The sequence below is a fragment of the Bufo gargarizans genome, chromosome 9, assembly GCF_014858855.1.
Source record: "Bufo gargarizans isolate SCDJY-AF-19 chromosome 9, ASM1485885v1, whole genome shotgun sequence".
Taxonomy (NCBI): Eukaryota; Metazoa; Chordata; class Amphibia; order Anura; family Bufonidae; genus Bufo; species Bufo gargarizans.
The window spans coordinates 113354083-113376943 of NC_058088.1; the positions used below are offsets into that span (position 1 = coordinate 113354083).

The window sequence follows — 22861 nt, forward strand, 5'->3', positions numbered from 1 at the left end:
TGTTAGGGTTTGTTGGGTTACGCTGAGGTGTGTGTTGCTAAAAAAAAAAAAAAAATCACTGCTGTATGCAATACAGTTTTTTCCCCCCATCAAATGTGATGGGATCTGTGATGGAGGCCGCAGATGTGAACAGATCCTACCATTCTGCACGCAGTTAGCAACTGGAAATGCCAATTCTTTCAAATCCTCTTGTGCAACGAAAATGATGTTCGGATGTCAGTTTCATTTTTGAACAAAGGGAAATTTAAGGAGTCTTACATATAAAATAAACATTAAGGGGAAAATTTATTAAAACTGGTGGAAAGAAAAACTGGCTTAGTTGCCAATAGCAACCAATCAGATTCCACCTTTCATTTTTCACAGCTCCTTTGGAAAATTAAAGATGGAATCTGATTGGTTGCTAGGGGCAACTAACCCAGTTTTTCCTTACACCGGTTTTGATAAATCTCACTCTGATGTTTTATTTTCTGATTTTAGCAAATGACACATTTTTATAATAAAAGGTTATGTCATCTTTCAATATGTGTGAGCATTTTCCCATGGTAACCTTAAAGTGCTCGTGCCAGAATGGGGAGGGGAGGAATTTGGTAACTCCCCCACTTGGCCAGACCTGTTAAGGGAAGTTTACTCAGCGGCTTTCCCGACGCTGGCTCCTCTCTTGCGATGCTCCACTAGGCTCCCTCACTGTCAACATCCTGACATCGCCGCAGCCAGTGATTGACTGATTCTCCTTACGCCATGGTAAATGGTCACATGACGCAAGGGCATCCAGTCTCTGCCATGGCCAGTGATTGGCTGCGGCGTTGCCAAACAGGATGATGACAGCGAGGGAACACAGCGGAGCATCGCAGGCCGGGAGGAGAAGGAGTGGGGAGCCGCCGCCAGAAAGCAGGTAAGTAATCTTCCTTTTACAGGTCCTGTCAAGTGGGGGCTTACCAAAACGCCCCCCCCCCCCCTCCACTCTTGCACAACCCCTTTAAGTGCTTACTTTGTGTGTGAAAGTTTCTGTCCTACTCAAGTATATCTCAAACAGGTCATTATGGTTATAGTACAACTATCAGATTTCCGTCTTGTGGTGAGCCAAGCATCTACAGGACCTGGACACGTTTCCATCCTCTGTAAGCAAGCAGTGTAGGTTCCCAGAGTGATTCAGTGTTCTTTTTGAAACAGAATATGTAAGTAAATGCCTTTGGGGATCTCAGGCCAGTGGCATATGAGAAAGTCGTGGTAACCACAGAGAAGAATACTTCAGCCAGCATCTCTCCATCCTGAGATGGCTGATAACAGGAAACAAAAGATTGCATTTAACTACACAGCAAATATCTGCAAGTTCAAGTGTCCCAAATATATAATAAGTATTTGCATTGCCTAAAATAACTATTAGCAATTTTGCTAACAATGTGGGAGCACAGGGTAACACTGCCAACATTGCTGCTGCATGACATCACCGGTGAGGCCGTAGACAGAGGACCCAGTCTTACTGCTCATCCTTATGCACACGGTGCCAGGACTCCGAAGCTTACTTGGCGGGGATTTATCAAACAATATTACATATAGGGTGAAGTGTCAGCAAGAAATCTGTGGCCTGACAGGGGATTTGACACATCTGAGTCTGCACATTCTCTTTGCTCTCCCCTGATGTTGAGTGGGTCCAAAAGTAGCATCACATTTTCCCTGTCTTAATTATTTCGGAACATAAACTAATTTTATTTTTTCAATTTCCTTTTCCTTCCCTGCCTTCCAAAAGCCATAATTTTTTGGGGTTTTCTGTTCACATGGCTGCATAACGGCTTTTTTTTTTTTTTGCGAGACAAGTTGCATTTTTTAATGCCACTGTTTATTTTACCATAGCTTGTACTGGAAAATGGGAAAACATGTTTTGTGGGGTGAAATTGTAAAATAAAAGCCAATTCTGGCAAGGTTTTTTGGGTTTCGTTTTTGCGACATTCACTGTGTGCTAAAAGTTACATGACAACCTTATTCTGCGGGTCAGTACGATTACAGCAATACCAAATTTATATAGTTTTCATTTTGTTTTCCTACTTAAAAAAATAACAAAAAAAACTTTTCATTGCATCGCCATTTTCTGACCACTATAATTTTTTATATTTCCGTCTACAGAGCCGTAAGAGGGCTTGGTTTTGCAGGGTACCATTTTTGGGTTATGTATGACTTCTTAATCACTTTTATTAAAAAGTTTTAGGGGTGACCAAAAAAATGCCAAATTGTGGATTCTCTTTTCAGTTATGACTGTCACCGCAAAGGAAAAATATTTTTATATTTTAATAGTTTGGCATTTTGGAGCATGGTAAGGCTACTTTCACATTAGCATTTTTTGCGGACCCGTCATGGATCTGCAAAAGCGCTGCCATTACCATAATACAACCACATGCATCCATCATGAACGGATCCGGTTGTATTATGTGTATGTCTTCAATAGCTATGATGAATCCGTCATGAAATGGGGGACGGATCTGTTTTCTTGCAGCGTTATTCTGTCCGCGATTGGAGTGCAACCAAATGGAAAGGAATGCATTTTGGTGCATTGCGTTTCGTTCAGTTCAGTTTTGTCCCCATTGACAATGAATAGGGACAAATCTGAAGTGTTTTCTTCCGCTATTGAGCTCCTATGATGGATCTCAATAGCGGAATTGAAAACGCTAATGTGAAAGTACCCTGGTACCCAATATGTTTCTTCTTTTTATAGTTTATTTATTTTTATATGTAAACTAGGGAAAGGAGGGTGATGGGAATTTTTATAATTTTTTAAAAACATTTTTCCCCTTTTTTAAGCCCCCCTAGGGGACTTGAACATGCGTTCATCTAAGCGCTTCTTCCATCAACTAAAATAATTTACTACTGCAGACTATGGGAGTTTCGCTTTGTTCCCATGGAGCCCTGTCACGGGCAAGCTCGAGTCTACTACAGCAACAGAATGACTCCCTCAATCTTGGTGCTCAGCGCTCCCGGTAAAAGCTCTACCATCTGAAGGGTTAAGGCTACTTTCACACTAGCGTTCTGCTGTCCGCTCGTGAGCTCCGTTTGAAGGAGCTCACGAGCGGAGCAGAACGCTTCCGTCCAGCCCTGATGCATTCTGAATGGATGCGGATCCGCTCAGACTGCATCAGTCTGGCGGCGTTCAGCCTCCGCTCCGCTCTCCTCTGCACGGTTAGGCGGACAGCTGAACGCTGCTTGCGGAGGCGTGCGGATCCGTCCAGACTTACAATGTAAGTCAATGGGAACGGATCCGCTTGAAGATGACACCATATGGCTCAATCTTCAAGCGGATCCGTCCCCCATTGACTTTACATTGAAAGTCTGAACGGATCCGCTCAGGCTACTTTCACACTTAGAAATTTTTCTAAGTTATTAATGCAGAGCTTAAAATTAGAATTTTGTGAAAAGGTTGAATATTCTAGGCTCAAAGTGTCACCCTCTAGTCACCTAATTAATCCATACCCCCTGAGCAAAGGGGACCTGAGGTGTTGACTTTGGGGTTTTATAAGCTGTAAGCCATAATCATCCAAATTCTACCAAATAAAGGCTTGAAATATCTCGCTTTCCATGTAATGAGTCTCTCGTATGTTAGTTTCACCTTTTAAGTTGCATTACTGAAATAAATGAACTTTGCACGATATTCTAATTTTTCGAGTTTCACCTGTATTATGCAGCGTTCCACAAATGCTTAATACAATGTCATGTTCCATATTTCAGCATTTTGAAAATATCTTCTTGTTTTCAACGAACGGAGATATTCCTTTTTTACGTTCAGAGGATTACAAATCGTTTTATTATCCTGTTGCCCACAGCTGATAGTCTGTTACAATGTAATAATCAAAGCAACCCTGTGAGAAATGCATCTCAGATATTAGTCATTCCTTGCGGGATTTCTGGCTGGTATAAATATAAATTCAGTGAAATTCACTGAAAATAGCATAAAAATCAGTAATTCATATCAGTACTAGCAAATATGGTGTGAGTATGGTCTTTTTTTTTTGTATAAATGAACGCAAACTTTTAGCAATGTGCGGGACTGGCAGCGGGGACTGTGGGAGCTCACATAGGCTAGTGCCAGCAATGGAAGCAATATGGATAATAAGGATAATAAAAATACATTAGTAAGTGCCTTGTATTAAAAGGATTCTGTCACCAAGTTTTGGGCTATAGAGCTGCGGACATGCACGGCTAGATCGTCGCTAGCATGTCCACAATATAGCTGTCCTATAGGGCTGTGTGCTTTTATTTTCTTTAAAAAAGGATTTTAGAGATATGTAAAGTAGTCTTGTAGGTGTCCAAGGGGCTGTACGAACCTTCCTGGTGCCCAGCCGTGCCCAGTCACGCCCGCCTGTGAAGGAGCTCAGCACCGCCTATGTCCTCCGAATCTCCTCCTTTCATCAACGATAGATTGCCGTAATCTCACAATGCGTGAGCTCGCGCATGCGCAGTTCTTTCCCTGAGGCTGATGCCAGCACAGGGAAGGAACGCTATACCGGCACTGCGAATACGCGAGCTCGCGCATCGCAAGATTACGGCAATCTATCGTTGATGAAAGGAGGAGATTCAGAGGACATAGGCGGTGCTGGGCTCCTTCACAGGCGGGCGTGACTGGGCACCAGGAAGGTTCGTACAGCCCCTTGGGCACCTTACAAGGCTCATTTACATATCTCTAAAATCCTTTTTTAAAGAAAATAAAAGCACACTGCCCTTCAGGACAGGTATATTGCGGACATGCTAGCGGCGATCTAGCCGTGCATGTCCACAGCTCTATAGCCCAAAAACTTGGTGACAGAATCCCTTTAACTTCCTCTCAACTCCTTTCACTTTATTAGTCTTTAAGCATTCTTTGGTAGAATGATTTTTATGCTTGGGGTCCTTGCCTTGCTGTATTCAGCTCACTGACATTTGTCCTGACATTTTCCTTTCAAATTTGCTGGTATAATCCAGAATTCATTGTTCCATCAATGATGGCAAGCTGTCCTGGCCCAGATGCAGTAAAACAGGCCCAAACCATGATACTTCCACCACCATGTTTTATGATGATTGGATGTGGTTTCTACAGTATGTTTTCCTTTTTCGAAACATAACGTTTCTTATTTAAACCAATTTTTTTTGTCACGTCATCCAGTTTTAATAACCTCCTGGCTAGTCCAGGTGATCTTTAGCAAACTGTAGATGGGCAGCAATATTCTTTTTGGAGACCAGCGGCTTTCTTCTTCTTTCAGTGTCCTCCTATGCTCCAGAACATTAACATTAGCAAATGTAAGAAAGGCGTTTAGTTGCTTAGAGGTTACCTTGGGTTCCTTTGTGACTTTGCTGACTCCTTGTTCTTGGTGTAAAATTTGTTTGTCGATCACTCCTGGGATGGGTAATAATGACCTTGAATTTCCTCCATTTGTACACTATCTGTCTAATTGTGCTTTGGTGGATTCCAACCTCTGTAGAGGAGGTAACCTTTTCCAGCCTGATGAGCATCAACAATTCTTCCTCTGAGGGCCTCAGAAATCTCTTTAGTTTTTGCAATGAGACACGTCCACAAACATGCTTTGAACATCAGACTTTGATAGGTTCCAGTTCTTTAAATAAAACAAGCTGCCCACTCACACCCGATTGTCATCACATTGATTGAAAACACCTGACTCTAATTTCACCTTCAAATTATCTGCTAATCCTAAAGGTTCACAAACTTTTGGCACTCACAGACATGTGCTATTGGATCATTTTCCTCAATAATAAATGACCAAGTCTAATATTTTTTACTCATTTGTTTAGCGTTATGTACTTTCGGGACTTGAGTGAAAATCTAATGTAGTTTTAAGTCAAATGCATGCTGAAATCTAGAAATTCTAAAAGATTTCAAGCACCTCTGTATAAAGTGTACTGTTACATAACATAATGAATTTGTTTTGGAACCGTTCGTTGGTACCTTTTAAACTGCTTCAGGAAGATGCCAATATTCATGCTTCTCCTTGAATCAAGCAAAAAGACCTGCAAAGTAAATGATCAAGGATGAAAAAGATATCCTAATACAAAGAAGTGACACCTGCACAACCTGTCTGCCCTTCATGCCGGCTTTTCATGTACCAGCCTGCCGCCAGTATCTTCATGTACCAGCCTGTTCTCTAAGAACTCCCATTTCATAATATCTTTTCATGCCAAGAACAACACTATGTAGTACTGTACCGCAAACTATGCTTCCTATAGAAGCATCAAATACTTCCATATTAAGTTACAGTACTGTCCTGAACAATAGCGATAATAAAGAACTCTCTCCATCTCTTCCTGGGAGAACACGCCACCCGCACATTTCACACGGAATCTCTAGCACAGTCATGTAAAATCATTCAAGATATTTGCTGGACAGACTTTTACATAAAACAAAGACCATTTCCCCCTAAAACAAACAATACAAATTAAAGGGGTTTTATAAAATTAGAAAATAACTTGGCTGCTTTCTTAAAGGGAACCTGTCACCGGGATTTTGGGTATAGAGCTGAGGACATGGGCTGCTAGATCGCCGCTAGCACACCCGCAATACCCAGTCCCCATAGCTGTGTGTGCTTTTATTGTGTATAAAAACTGATTTGATACATATGCAAATTAACCTGAGAGGAGTCAGAGCTTGAAAATATGACTCTTCTCTGGTCACACAAGTAAGATATGACTCTTTTATGTTAATTTGCATATGTATCAAATCGGTTTTTTTGGATAATAAAAGCACACAGAGCTATGGGGACTGGGTATTGCGGATGTGCTAGCGGCCATCTAGCAACCCATGTCCTCAGCTCTATACCCAAAATCCCGGTGACAGGTTCCCTTTAAGAAAGCAGCCAAGTTATTTTCTAATTTTATAAAACCCCTTTAATTTGTATTGTTTGTTTTAGGGGGAAATGGTCTTTGTTTTATGTAAAAGTCTGTCCAGCAAATATCTTGAATGATTTTACATGACTGTGCTAGAGATTCCGTGTGAAATGTGCGGGTGGCGTCTTCTCCCAGGAAGAGATGGAGAGAGTTCTTTATTATTGCTATTGTTCAGGACAAAATCCCGGTGACAGGTTCCCTTTAAAGGAATTGTCCCATCTCGACCGTTCATGGTCAAGATGGGAATAACCTACAGTAAGGACCCAGAGTGGCCAGTTACAGAAGCAGTGCATCTTGCTGTGCTATGCTGTTTGAGGAGCTCACATTTACGGCGATGCCGCTCATCCATTTCCATAACTTGGCCTCCTCGGGCTCTCTCTTACTGTGGGTTATTTTCATCTTAAGGAAACAGTGCCGCTGAAATGAGACTGTGCTGCAATACCAGACAAGTCTATGGACAAGGATGGTGTGGTTTCTGGTAAAAAAGCAGCCATATTTTTAAAAATCACACAACCCAGGGTTTTCATTGGGGCAGGGGATAACCCTGGCACTTTTTTGGCTGGCAGGATGAAGCAGGGCAAGTCCCTCTTCACTCTGCCACTTTTAACTGTATCTCCGTCCCCAGGTCATGTTAACAGTTGAATACTATGGCGGAAAAGAGAACCATCCTCCCATTACAGGTAGCTCTTATTTCCGGCATGCCGCCTACAAGATACCCTGGCACAGACCACAGTGATGTAGTAACATCATCATACCGCCTGCACTGTGGTAATGGAGTTAGGAGAATACTAGTTTATTCATATTATTATTTTAGGGGCACATTTTTTTCTGTGTTGGCGCTTACTTATGGGGCACTATTACTATGTAGGGGCACTGTTACTGTGTAGAGGCACTTGTACTGTTTTGGGGATTAATTAGCAGGTACTTACTATGCGGGAGAAGTGTCAATGAAGGGGCACTTTTTACTGTGTTGGGGCTTACTTAGGGGGCACTATCACCCTGTAGAGAAAACTAAGGAGGCACTTAAAAACTAAGTTGAGGGCACTAATTAGGCACTTTTACTAAACAGGAGGCACTATTACTATACAAGGCAGTAAGTGAGCATTATTATTGTAAACAGAAACTAAGGGGGCACTATTACTCTATAGGACACAAAGGCAGTGAGCAACTTTAACCATCTAAGACACTATCTGGTCATTTTCTTGGCGTAACTAGTTATGACACCACTACTTATGAAGTCCAGTATTTTGGGGCACTTATAATAACTAATAACCAGCAGCGTGGGTAACTAAGGAAGCAGCAGCCACAGTAATAGATGTAGTAACGGGAAGGTACTACTGGTAAGTTTGTACAGAGGATGTTTGAAAAGAGCTGATTACCCGAAACACATCACATCTGCCTGTATTTTATTTATGGCAATAAAGTGAAGATTTATTTGCATCAAAAAGTGAGTGCTGATCCACTTCTTCTACTTTTAGGAGAATAGGTGGGAAGGTACTGGAAAAGTGAGGTGTTAAAGATGCCTGGATAAAAAAAAAAAAAAAAAGCTATCTGGCCTGCAAATTCTGCAGAGATGAGTTATTGAAGGAAGAAGTTGTCATGGTGGTCCTGGTTGGATAGAGAAAAAAAGAGAAAGTGAATGACTCCAATCAGAAAAAATATTTGGCTCTGCTGCGGCAGTATTTTGTGCTACAATTATGTGGTGTTGCTGGCCCGCCAACTTGTGTTAGCCTTGCCTTCTCTCAATTTGGACCCGCCTACAACATGGTGCCACTTTTATTCCTTTTTTCAGGGTCAGTTTAAGTTCCCAGTCCGCCCTTGTTGTACAATACTGCAGATCTGTACAATAGAGACATAATACAAACTTACCAACTTTGCAGTTGGTAAATTCGGAACAAATAGGTTCCATCCTGGGACAACCCTAAACACTGTGGGACCACCCATTTATAATTGGGGCATACATAAGCCCCACCCATTTTCAGCCCACTTCCCCCCGTTACTATGCCCCCTTTCTGAAAAGGTGGCGAGTGCAGCATCAAAACAAAAGATGCAACAATTTTTTAAAAGGTTGCAGGTAAAAAGTTGCAACTTTTTAACGCCACCTTTCAGACACAAGTGCAACTTAGAACTTTAAATACTTACAGTAGCAGCGGGCCTTAAAGAGTAACTAAACCTTTATAACAATTTTTAATATGATGTCCCTAATAAAACTATTTCTAATGTACTTATGTACTTTATTAATCAATTTTGTATTTTTCTCTCTTTTACGTCCCTGAAGTGCACCATTCACTATGCGCTTAAAACTCAGTTCTCCGTACACCGCTGACAGCTCAGTGGTGTACGGAGTGTGAAATTTATGAATGGGCAGCAGCAGCAGTGCGTACGGGCAGGAGCGCATATTGCTGCTCCTGCCCCTGCTCCCCGGAGGATTACTAACTTCTGGCTATGCCAGGATTAGCGGAGTGGGCTCCTGCATCTGCCTGCTCTGCTAAACTAAGAGAACTGCATGTCAGCGCTTAGCTGAGCTGGCAGAAGCAGGAGCCTGCTACGCTCAGCTGATCCTGGTACAGGGTACTCATGTGCTATGCCAGGAATTACTAATCCTCCAGGGAGCACGGGAAAGAGCAGCAATATGCGATCCTGCCCATACTCACAGCACTGCTGCTGCCATTCATAAATTTCATACTCCGTACACCGTTAAGCAGTCAGCAGTGTAAGGAGAACTGAGTTATAAGCGCATTGTGAACTGGTGCGCTTAAGGGACATAAAAAAGTAAGAAAAATACAAAATTGATTAATAAAGTACATTAGAAATAGTTTTTTTAGGGCACTAGGGACATCATATTAAAAATTGTTATAAAGGTTTAGCTACTCTTGGCACCAGAAAGGTGCGAATCCTCTCTGGTATCAGCAAGGATACGGAGTAAGGTTGGTTGGTGGCAATTCCTCACTTAAGTCATACTGGCCTAGTGATAATTTGGTGATGGGTGGCTTGGCTGTAATCCCACACCTCGCAGCAGTGTCTTCAATGCTCAAGGTAGCAGTTCACACTGCTGTCAGGAATCTCAAGGCTTTACTTGAGGACAATTGGAGTACTTCTCTGGAGAATGCTGTATCAGGAGCAGGAGCTCTGCAGGTTGCTTCCTCTCCTCTCTGTAGCTTAAGAGGAACTCCTCCCGGACCACTCCTACCAAGAGGGAAGGAACAAGTTGGTAAGCCTTGTTCCTTTCCAATCTTTACCAACCATCTCTTGCTGGTAGCTACGTCCAAAAGCAAACAGTAAAATACATGAGGCCCAACAATATATAATTTGTAGTACCCCCAGGTCTGGGGTTCTACAATTGTAAATTAGTTCATGTATATTCTTCTCCCCTTGGGAAGAGCTTTCTGTGTCTATACGTATCTACATAAGTCCATGTGATGACTAAACGTGAACAATAACACATGGTCAGAAGAATAATCGGCCTCTGTACATACCATAGCGACCAACCTGCGGACATTGCAGTGAAATCTCCTGTCCTTAGAATAGTTACAATCTGCGTACAAAGAAGTGAGCGCAACAATGTCTGCAATATAGTTCATATGAACTGGAGGTAAAGTGTATGCAATACTGCTGGATTCTATACTGGCTATATGTGCGTGAAAAATGCTTGTACATGCCCTCATCATCTCCTGCCTAGACTACTACAATATTCTCCTCTGTGGCCTTCCATCTAGCACTCTCGCACCCCTCTAAACTATCCTCAACTCTGCTGCCCGACTAATCCACCTCCCACCCTATCTCTGCCAATCCCTTCACTGGCTCCCCATTGCCCAGCGAATTCACTTCAAAATACTAACAAATACATACAAGGCCGTCCATAACCTGTCCCCTCTCTACATCTCTGAGCTACTTTCCCGATACATCCCCACACGCACTCTCCGATCCTCACAAGACCTCCTTCTCTCCTCTCCTCTTATTGCCTCTTCCCACAATCGACTCCAAAATTTCTCCCGTGCATCCCCCACACTCTGGAACTCTCTACCCCAACATATCAGACTCTCACCTACAGTGGAATCCTTAAAAAAAAAAAATGAAAACCCACCTCTTCAGACAAGCCTACAACCAGTGACCCTGCTGCCTCTATACCGCTATGACCAGCTTCACCCGCACCTACTGTGTCCTTCTCCCATACCATGTAGATTGTGGGCCCTCTCTCCTTCTGTACCAGTCTGTAGCTCGTCTTGTTTATGCTTAGTGCAGTTGTCTCTATTATGTATGTATACCCCTTATCATATGTACAGCGCCATGGAATAAATGGCGCCTTAAAAATAAATAATCTACGCAGGTCGGGTGTGAAGAGGTCTGATACACAGACAGGAGGAGTACACCAATGGATGTGCCTTTGACATGTTAATGAGATGTCCAATCTTGGAGTTTGGATCCGCTCCATCGCTCGGGTGGGGGGGGGTACTGGGATTTAGTTGGGTAGGGAGGGTTGGTTTCCTGTTTATAATTTATTGGATGGGAAATGTGGTTCTGTACCAGGTATACTTTGTAACTAGAATACGGGATTTTATGTGCTTCTTGTACCATGGTTTATGTTACTTGTGATACTTATGTAAGTAACTATCTGTCCGATTGTGTAATGCTATGGTATTTTTGTCATCAACTGTTGCATGTATGCTGTACAGACTGTCTTCCTTTGCTTTTTTGTGATTTTCTGAAAAATCAAATAAAAATTATCTGATTTAAAAATAAAAATAAAAAATAATAATAACCATACTGTCTAAGTGCCTGTGAGCCACGCCGCTATATCAAGCTCCAAATAATGGCAATTTGTTTATAGACAGGTCACGACTGGGTGCCTTTAAATAATAATGTGGTTAAAAGCAAGAATGATCTTACTTCAGCATAAAAATATGTTCTAGAACTGGGCCATGGATGTGCCACGTGTTCCCCAATGAAGCCTGTCATGAAATGTATCTTTCAGTGTGCAGCAAATGCATTTATAGGATTACGGTGGTTTATTTACTAAGGCCTCTTGCTACATAATATAATTATAACTGGAGACCCTCAAACTAAATCTACTGCAATTATTTTAGTCTGGATAATCCAGGAGGAGCATGCTTAGACGACTTGTGGCTTGGAGAAGATGCTGACTGATGTGCGTGGGAGAAAGCACGTAGACCGGTTTACTTTCTATGACATATAGAAATAAATCATACATGTATTTGTGGTGTAGATCACTGACATGACAGCAATGAACATCAGTTATAATAATCAATAAGGTTCTCTATGTTAGAGACATTTTCTATTCGGGGGCCTCCAACGCAGCTCAGTCCCATAACAACTGCACGATCTGCCATTCTTGTAGTTCCCTTTGTGGTCTCTGACCTCTTCTACTACTTCTACGACATATTATTGCTCGTCTAGGCCACCATGAGAGGGTTTCCCAACCAAAAGCTCCAATCAAACAAGTCACTAAAGTCACATCTGTGGGAGCCTCAACTAATCCTGAAAACTAGGGGGTATCAGTCCCTTTTCCTGGTGGGTAGAAGACCTCATTTGTACGGACAGTCTCCAATGAAATAAATGTTGGGCAAGGGAAAGTGAGAAATTTCCATAACGTCCTCACACACCCAGTCCTGATTTAGGGTCCATTTACACGTCCGCAAATGGGTCCGCATCTAACTTGCAGATCCGTAATACACTAAGGACGTGTGAATGGACCCTTTGGCCTCTTGCAACCGACCGTATGACTTTTTCAGTATTTTGCAGTCCGCAAAAAATACGGATGACGTCCGTGTGCATTCTGTATTTTGCGGAACGGAACAGCTGGCCCCTGATAGAACAGTACTATCCTTGTCCATTAAGCGGACAATAATAGGACATGTTCTATCTTTGAACGGAACGGAAAAACGTAAATACGGAAACAGAAGGCATACGGAGTACCTGGAACGTATACAGAAAAAAATACGTTTGTGTGCAAGAGGCCTTAGGGCTTGTTCATTTGAACGTATGTGTTCCGTTTCTGTATTGCGGGCTGCATATGCGGATCCGCAATACACAGACACCTTTCTGTGTGCATTCCGCATCACGGATGAGGACCCATTCACTTCAATGGATCTGCAAATCCAGAGATGTGGAACGGAAGCACGGAATGGAACGCTACGGAAGCACTACGGAGTGCTTCCATGGGGTTCCGTTCCGTACTTTCATTCCGCAAAAAGATAGAACTTGCGGAACGGAAGGATGCAGACCCATTAACGCTGAATAGGGCTGGATCCGTCCCGGAGCCTGCACGAACGTTCTCTGTGCTATGGGGACCGCAAACGGAACACATACGTTTGTGTGAACAAGCCCATTCCCAAGACGGCAGACATCCATCCTGCCAGGAGTGGTTGCAGTATGATGGTTGGCCATAAAAGGCATCTATTGGCTGCTATCAGATTGCTTCATGGGAAAATCAGAAATGAAGCTTGTAGAGGTTCAAGAAGAACTGTAGGGAGTCAATGGGTACAGAAGTCCAGTGAGTGGTCCCTGTATACCAGGGGGTGCACAACATCTCACAGCTTCACCAGTGCATGAGCCCCATCACTCAAATTCTCCAGAAACTACCATCCCAGAGGGTGACTGGGAGACCCCTGTTCACAAAGCCAGAGCCTTGTGTGTTCTTGTGTGAAAGTTATAAAAAGCAACTACTACTTTAGGTTTCTTACATCTACAGTCAGAAAGGTAGGGGCAGGTGGGCTAGGTACAGGTATATCCTCACAGCAGTCAAAGGTCCCATCCTGGGGTCACCCATGCAGCACCAGTACTAGGTGTATAAGGAGTTCCTGTATAGCTGGGATGTATACGGCAGGTGGGACATACAGAGAAGACAGGAGGCATGCTCAGGCCACACTGAACTCATCAAACACGCAGAATAATGGTTACCATCATATATTAGTATAGTATAACTGTGATCAAACTACAACACTGCTTCACATACAGGGAAGGCTATTAATGCAAAATACATATAATATGTAATCTACATAGATGGACAGATAATGACCAATAGATATGAGATAGATAGGTAGATAGACAGATTAGATAGATAGATAGATAGATAGATATTAGATAGATTTGATAAATGGATAGATATTAGATAGATAAATAGATATTAGATAGATAAATAGATATTAGATAGAGATGAGATAGGTAGATGATAGATAGATAGACAGATAGATAGATAGATAGATAGATAGACAGACAGAGGATAGACATAGGACAGATAGATCATAGATAGATAGACAGACAGAGGATAGATAGATCATAGATAGACAGACAGATATGATAGATAGATAGATAATAGATGATAGATAGAAAGACAGACAGATATTATAGATAAATAGATAAATATTACCTTGCTCAAACCTGCATCTCTGATTGAAATAGATCTACGCCGATCACAAGGTTTCGGCAGGATTTCTACTTCCTGCTTTCCAAATAATTCCTCTATTTTCCCTGTGTCGATCTGTAGATCTCCATGGAATGTTTCTGAGCTCCACAAACTTGTCCGACCCTTAACTTTCTCCAGTGGTATAGCCTCCCAGTTAAAGTTCTTCAACCGTGATCGACGTTTTGGGTCACATTTTTGAAAAGGGCTTCTTGAAGACTCCGAGAAAGTAATGACTGGAGGAGGTGGAGGTGGGGGTGCCGGGATTTCAGGAGCAGTGCATTTTTCCAGGTCATTGTACAGGACTGCAGTCCTGTCTTTATTGATGGATCCCATGTTGATAATCATGTGGACGGGCCTGGCCCAGTTCTTCTGTCCTCCAGACTTGGATCAGGGCTGGAACCTGCAGAATGGGAATAATAACCAGCAGATTGTCAGTGGAGGCTTCCCATGGCTCATTGAGCATAGGCACGCGTGGGATCCCTGTGAACAGCTGTCAGAACAAGAGATAAACCACAGGAATTCCAGCATTGACAAAAGAAAATGCACTTTCTTCACATATAAATGATTTACCAAATGTCTACACCTGAGAGTGTTGAATGGTAACTGCAGTACCACCAACACACACTCCTCACATGTCAACACCAAAGCCTCCTCTGCTAGAGGCAGCACTTCAGGAGATATCAGATCTCACTGCTGATAACCAATCCCTACCTCCCTCTTCCTTTGCTCGTTATGGATAGTGTTATAAATGGTGATATACCTTTAAAAGTTTAAAGGGATTATCTGGCAATTTGATACTGATGGCCTGTCCTCGGGATAGGTCTTCAATATCAGATCGGCTGTTGGAAGAGGCCACAGCGCTCCGTGATCCCTGTGAATACCTGCATTATATCAACTCTTCCCTGCTAACGTCTGTCCCACCAGAGCTGCGGTGTGGGATTATCCTCCAAACCGCTGACGTGCTTCACGGGATGTCGCAAGAGTTTCCAGAGTGCTCCTTAAGTCCTATCATCCTGCTGGTGTACATTCGGCATCGTACCTGCGTTTTTCTAATGTTATAAACGGACTGAGTCTGATACTAGATGATACTAGATGTATATAAGAGATATTGTTGGTTCTTCAGATTCCTAATATATATGATGTCATGCGTGGTCGCCGCTCCATTCACCTAGGGAAACTGGAATTTCAGAGTAAAATAGAGGTCAAATTTTCAATATGTCAGGTATGGCCAACCTGCGGCTCTCCAGCTGTTGCAAAACTACAACTCCCAGCATGCCTAGACAGCCTACAGCAGGGCATGGTGGGAGTTGTAGTTTTACAACAGCTGGAGAGCCGCAGGTTGGCCAGCCCTGACATATGTGAACATATTAGATCCTCACATTCCATTGGGGAAACCCAGGAGCTCCATTCTCATTACTGTGATGGCCCCAGACGTCGGACCCCGACCAGTCTGATGCTTATACCCGTAGCTGACAATTTAAGGCTATGTCCACCTTGCAAACAATTTCGTTTATTCCAAAGTATCTAAAAGAAAGGAGCAACTTATTCATCTAGAATTAAAAAATCCCTTTTGTGTCACGCTGCCGGCACAGAATGGCGGGAATCGGCCGCACATAAACCAGTATTTGCCTGTCCGTTTCTCAGCATATTTGCCGAATGGCGGCTGGATCACCACCAGAGCCTATTATTGTTAATGGGGCCGGACGGCATTCTGGCAGCCCGTTCCGTGCCGGATCAGCAGACACGAGTCTGAAACAAGCCTTAGGATGCCTTCATGGAAAAATCTGCCAGAAAACCTGCGGCACAAAGATTTCCTCCATGTTATAAGGTGGGAAAGTGCTCTGCCCTGCGGAATAACGTTCTGCTGAGTAAATAATGATGCCTTGTGGCTGGTGTTGAGCGAACTTGTGTTTTAAGTTTGGGGTCGGGTTATCGAAGTATCCCGTTGAGGATTCTAAATTCCGTTATGGTCCGTGGTAGCGGAATCCACAACGGGATACTTCGATAGCCCGAACCCGAACTTCAGACGCCAAACTTAAACCACAAGTTCGCTCAACACTAGTTGTGGCTTTTCTAACGCAGAATGTCTCCATTGATTTCAATGAGGTGTAAACTGCACAGAAGTCTGCTCCAAAAGCCGCACCGGGCAAGATTCTCTGAAGGTATGAAGGTATCCTTAAACCTCCAGATTACCAGATTACAACCCCGTCTAGTCTGATCCTGCAGGCACAGTCTCCTCCATCTGCACTCTATGCTAACCTACTAGATGGCGCTGGAGGATGGGCGCAGAATCGGGCCACGCAGGATTTGTAATTTAGGACTATTTGCACATCCAGTTTATTTTTTATTTTGGGTGAGACAATTCAAGTCTTGATTTAGCCTTTAAATTATGTTGTATCAATCTCTTCCCCATTTCCTAATCTCTTATGCTACTGGACCTGTGGTGCCCCACTTATAGAAGGCAGGGGCCACATGGCGATCTTGGCTGTGTGGCAGGGCAACCATAGAACTGAATAGGGTCACGGCGCGACTTGCAAGTTGCCACAACAGGATCCAGCAGGATTGGATTTCTTTGCAATTCTGGGGTTGCGGTAACGTGTGGGTCAGGCTACACCCTATGGCTGCACTGCTACACTGCCATCTTTGGCTGCACAATGTGTGTCGCATCCAAGATCACCATGTACCCCAGCCTTAGGAGAAAGAGAACATGTGTCACTGGGCAGCACGGCGGCTCGGTGGTCGGCACTGGTGCCTTGCAGCGCTGGGGTCCAAGGTTGAAATCTGATTAAGGACAACATCTGCGTGAATGATAATGATAATGTGTCGCATGGCATTGGATCTAATGATTGTCAATGGAGTTTCAGGGCATCATGCAACAACTGTCGTAGTAATGTCATGCGGCATATAGGGTACAGTACACTGCAACATGTGTCACGCGACATTCGTGTCGTAGTAATGTCACGCGGCATATAGGGTACAATACACTGCAACATGTGTCACGCGACATTCGTGTCGTAGTAATGTCATGCGGCATATAGGGTACAATACACTGCAACATGTGTCACGCGACATTCGTGTCGTAGTAATGTCATGCGGCATATAGGGTACAGTACACTGCAACATGTGTCACGCGACATTCGTGTCGTAGTAATGTCACGCGGCATATAGGGTACAATACACTGCAACATGTATCACGCGACATTGATGTCGTAGTAATGTCATGCGGCATATAGGGTACAATACACTGCAACATGTGTCACGCGACATTCGTGTTGTAGTAATGTCACGCGGCATATAGGGTACAATACACTGCAACATGTGTCACGCGACATTCGATGTCGTAGTAATGTCATGCGGCATATAGGGTACAATACACTGCAACATGTGTCACGCGACATTCGTGTCGTAGTAATGTCACGCGGCATATAGGGTACAATACACTGCAACATGTATCACGCGACATTGATGTCGTAGTAATGTCACGCGGCATATAGGGTACAATACACTGCAACATGTATCACGCGACATTGATGTCGTAGTAATGTCACGCGGCATATAGGGTACAATACACTGCAACATGTGTCACGCGACATTCGTGTCGTAGTAATGTCACGCGGCATATAGGGTACAATACACTGCAACATGTATCACGCGACATTCGTGTCGTAGTAATGTCACGCGGCATATAGGGTACAATACACTGCAACATGTGTCACGCGACATTCGTGTCGTAGTAATGTCACGCGGCATATAGGGTACAATACACTGCAACATGTGTCACGCGACATTCGTGTCGTAGTAATGTCACGCGGCATATAGGGTACAATACACTGCAACATGTGTCACGCGACATTCGTGTCGTAGTAATGTCACGCGGCATATAGGGTACAATACACTGCAACATGTATCACGCGACATTGATGTCGTAGTAATGTCACGCAACATATTTTGGTGTCGCATTGCTAAACATGCTGCGGCTGCAACACGACAGTTGCACAAAAATCCATCTTGGATGGTTTTTTTTGCGACTGTCGCGTCGAAGTATGTCGCAGTGCAACATAACTGACTAGCATTATGACGTACGTCATTACTGCGACAAATAGTTGCGCAAGAAATGTCATGGTGTAGCCCTAGTCTAAAACAGTGCACGACAGCAAGTCGCACGTATTCTTTTACCACGTGATTTTTCTGCGACTTGCTGTTACGCGACACACATCACCTTATAGCCCCATTAAGGGGGGAGCACATCTCCACACCCTAATACTATGTTGCTGTTCAAACTAAAGCTAATATTTTTGTGTGAAAATCATAACATTTTGAGATTCCAGACAATACTCTACTCCTGTTACACAATGTACTGCTCAGTCTCTAATGTTAATATTTTCCGATGTTGAGATCCGTCATAGGGTCTCAATACCGGAAAAAAACGCTTCCGTTTTGTCCCCATTCATTGTCAGTGGGGAAAAACGTAACTAAACGGAAGGGAATGCTCTAAAATACATTCCGTTCTGTTCTCATACCGAAGAGTAAACCGCAGCATGCTGGGATGCGGAGGAAAACTGATCTGTTATGACCCACAATGCAAGTCAATGGGGACTGATCTGTTTTCTCTGACACAATGCGTCCTTGCCATGTTACAGATAATACAACCGGATCACGGACACAGATGGTTGTATTATCAGTAACGGATCCTGCCGGATCCAGTAAAACGCTGGTGTGAAAGTAGCCTAAGCTCAGCAGACTATGAATGTAATAATAGCAGAGATTTCCACTGCTTCCCCAGTAATGCGCTCTCTATGGACTGCAGGCGATTGGGCGCCTTCTGCGGATGACAGCTAACTATCCATTTACATGCTTTGGAAAATGTTGGTGCGGAAATAAATCAGCGAGAATAAGTAGCATGCCCCTCGTTCCCACAGATTCTGCAGGGCAGACCTGAAAGACAAGCCCAACACACACTGGGGGTCATCTATCAAAGACCAGTCTGATAGCCCCTGTGCTGGCGGAGAAAGGACCTCATTTATACCGAGGGATTGTGGTGAATTAGGGGCACCGCCGGCAGTCTGTGCGCCTGCAGTGAAGACTATTCCAGCCCCTGAACGGAGCCATTTTCTCTCCTCTTTTACATAAATGTTAGTAAATTTACCAGGGCCGATCTCGGGGCCCCCGCCACTACCATGTGGCAAGGAAAGCGTAAAAACAACCATGTTAAAAAACGTTTAATGCCAAAGACGGGTGTAGGGTTATGGGGCTAACAGATCTGCAGCACCTCACACTGCACACCGTCTGTAGAGTCACAGATCCGGGGACCACGCAGTAAAATACATGCCAGATCTGCACTGTGCAAAGCTGATAGGTGCCAACACACCCTTACACCCTCACAGCTGGGTTTCTAAGGCCTCTTGCACACAACCGTATGGCTTTTTCAGTATTTTACTGTCCGCAAAAAATATGGCTGACGTCCGTGTGCATTCCGTTTTTTACGGAACGGAACAGCTGGCCCTTCATAGAACAGTCCTATCCTTGTCCGTAATGCGGACAATAATATGACATGTTCTATTTTTTTGCGGAACGGAAATACGGACATACGGAAACAGAATGCACACGGAGTAACTTCCGTTTTTTTTTGCGGACCCATTGAAGTGAATGGTTCCGCATACGGTCTGCCAAAAAAAAAGAAAAAGGAACGGACATGGAAAGAAAATACGTTCATGTGCATGAGCCCTAAGGGTCCATTCACACATCCGTAGTGTATTGCGGATCCGCAATACACCCGGCCGGCACCTCCATAGAACTGCCTATTGTCGGCAATTGCAGACAAGAATAGGACATGTTCTAATTTTTTTCGGAGCCGCGGACCCGAAGATTGGGGGACACGCTCTGGAAATGCGGATGCAGACAGCATGTGTGCTGTCCGCAACCATTCCTGCCCCATAGAGAATGAATGGGTCCGCACCCTTTCCGCAATTTGAGGAACGGATGCAGACCCATTCTACTGAAGTGTGAATGGACACGACCGTTCCGTTTTTTGCGGTCCACAAATTGCAGATCCGCAAAACACCCGTGTGCCTTCCGCAATTTGTGGAACAGAACAGACGGCCCAATGTAGAAATGCCTATTCTTTTCCCCAAATGGACAAGAATAGGACATGTTATATATTTTTTGCGGGGCTAGGTAACGGAGTGTTGTCCGCATCTTTTGTGGCCCCATTGAAGTGAATGGGTCCGCACCCAAGCCACCAAAACTGCGGCTCAGATGCGGACCAGAACAATGGTCGTGTGCATGAGGCCTAACACTGTATGCATCAACGCATATAAGTACCGTATACGGAACCATTAATTTCAATGGATCCGCAAAAAAACTGAAGGTACTCCATATGCTTCTGTTTCCGTATTTCCGTTCAAAGATAGAACATGTCCTATTATTGTCCGCATAACGGACAAGGATAGTACTGTTCTATCAGCGGCCAGCTGTTCCGTTCCGTAAATAACAGAATGCACACGGATGTCATCCGTATTTTTTGCGGATCCATTTTTTGCGGACCACAAAACACTGAAAAAGCCATACGGTTGTGTGCAAGAGGCCTCAGACTGATACATGGTACACAGGACAGAGATTCCTGCCTTGAACAGGTTGGACATGAGGGAAGCAGTCTGTCAGCTCTGAGGAGTATTATCCTGGTGTAAGGATGCCTACATACTATGGAGGACACTTATAAAGAACATTGGGGGCCATTTATCAAACTGGTGTAAAGTAGAACTGGCTTACCTAACCATAGCAACCAATCAGATTCCACCTTTCATTTTCCAAAGGAGCTGTCAAAAATGAAAGGTGGAATCTGATTGGTTGCTATGGACAACTAAGCCAGTTCTACTTTACACCAGTTTAATGAATGACCCCCATTGTATTACATGGTGGTCTTAATCTATTCCTCGATAAAGTCAGATGTGACAGAATTATTAGGTAACCTGCACAAGTTGCGGATTCCGTGCAGTTTTTCAACGTGGATTCTCATGCGGAAAAACCACAATACTGGCAAAGTCTGTAAAATGTCACCAATCTGATGTACACTCTGCGTTTTCTTTCCCTTCGGACATAGACCTACTGTGCAGAGCTTCAAATCCGCAGCATTTTGTGCATTTTTTACTCTTTTCAAAGCAAGGGAGAGATCTGTGGAAAATCCACAATAAATCCACCCAAAAACCACCAGCAACGCATCTGTGCAGGGAAACAGGCACCAGCGTGGAGCAAGATGTACTTCCCACCGTAATCCATGGCGCCTTCCTGGCGTAGGTTACAATAAGTGCTAGGCTGTAGCCGCCCCTGCGCCGCCTCTTCGCTGCCTCACTCACTTGTCGGAAAAGTGGAAACTTCTGCAACATTTTTTGCAGCTTTTTTTGAAGCATTTTTGACCAAAGAGTGTTAGAGCATATATGTGTTTTTTGCATTGGTACAAAAACAAGGAATCGATAATGCAGCAGACATTGCGGCCAAAAAAGCCAAGCAAGGATGGAAAAATGCCACACCTAGAACATGCCGCAATATAAAAAATAAAAACTGCGGCCCAGAAAACCTACCTCAGGCGTCAAAAAACATTGCTGCAAAAAACTGCCTGGGTGTGCTGCAATTAATATTCCCTGTAGACTTCCATGTGCTGACAGCAATCAGAGATGTTGCAAATAGTGGGACAGAAAGACAAAGTAGATGAGAGAGGGGCAGATCTGCAGAACTTTCCAGGATCAGATGGAGCTGATAATACAAGTATAATGATAGATTGTGCAGGGACTACAACGCCCACCATGTCTTGCTTTCCCTCTGTCATACCCATCTGTCCTGATTTATACCAGGATGAAGATATGAAGATAAGGCATGCTGAGCCTTGTAGTTCCCCTTAGATGCTTTTGGGTGTCAGGAGTCATCCCCCCTATATCGGTACCTGTCATGAGCCCTCCTGTGGTGTGTGGCCCCGGGGGCCCTCCTGTGCTCTGGCCGTGCTCTCCACCGATCACATCTCTCTGATGCTGGCAGGGTGAAGTCTCTCCCAATTTCTCTGCCTTATAAGTCTATGTGGCTGCAGCTGCCGTGCACTCTCAGGATCGCATCCGTCTGCTATCCGTATCCCCGGCAGATCTTCACACGGAGCGGCTTTTAGTTGCAGACGATTTCTTGGCGATCTCTGCCCCGACCACCGTCTCGCTGGTCCCTGCAGTCCAGGGTCTGCCCGGTCCTGCCGCTGTCCCTCGCAGAGTAACTGGCGCATGCGCAGATGGCGGAAGAAGCTCGCGCTTAGTTCTCTTGAGGAGATGTTACCAAGGATTTCACAGGACAGGGGTGAGGGCATTCCCTCAGAGCTCCCCCAGATGCAGGGAACCTCTGCAGATCCTAAGGGGGTCCTGGTTTATTCAGTTACAGGTTTTTCTCCTTTTCCATTATTTGGAGGGTCTAGCCCAGGGGTTGTCACTCATTTACTGAGCCCTGGCTAGTTATACTGTGCCTACCTGGTAATGTGTCATTCAGGAGACTGGCACAGCTGGGTTGTCAGACACGTTCACAGGGGCGTCTTCACACACTGCAGATTTT

The 22861-nt window shown here is 44.1% G+C and overlaps 1 protein-coding gene across 1 annotated transcript in view; it reads right to left on the minus strand.

Annotated features, from left to right (window-relative positions):
• LOC122919483 (formin-J-like) overlaps window positions 1-22508 on the minus strand; it is an 81298-nt gene extending 58790 nt beyond the window's left edge. The window contains exons 1-3 of the mRNA XM_044268543.1: window positions 22218-22508; window positions 14246-14681; window positions 5924-5985 (exon numbers count right to left, since the gene is read on the minus strand). Coding sequence (XP_044124478.1) covers window positions 5924-5985; window positions 14246-14626 — 443 coding nt within the window. The 5' untranslated portion in view covers window positions 14627-14681; window positions 22218-22508. The remainder of the gene's footprint in view (window positions 1-5923; window positions 5986-14245; window positions 14682-22217) is intronic.
• Window positions 22509-22861: the final 353 nt, after the last annotated feature.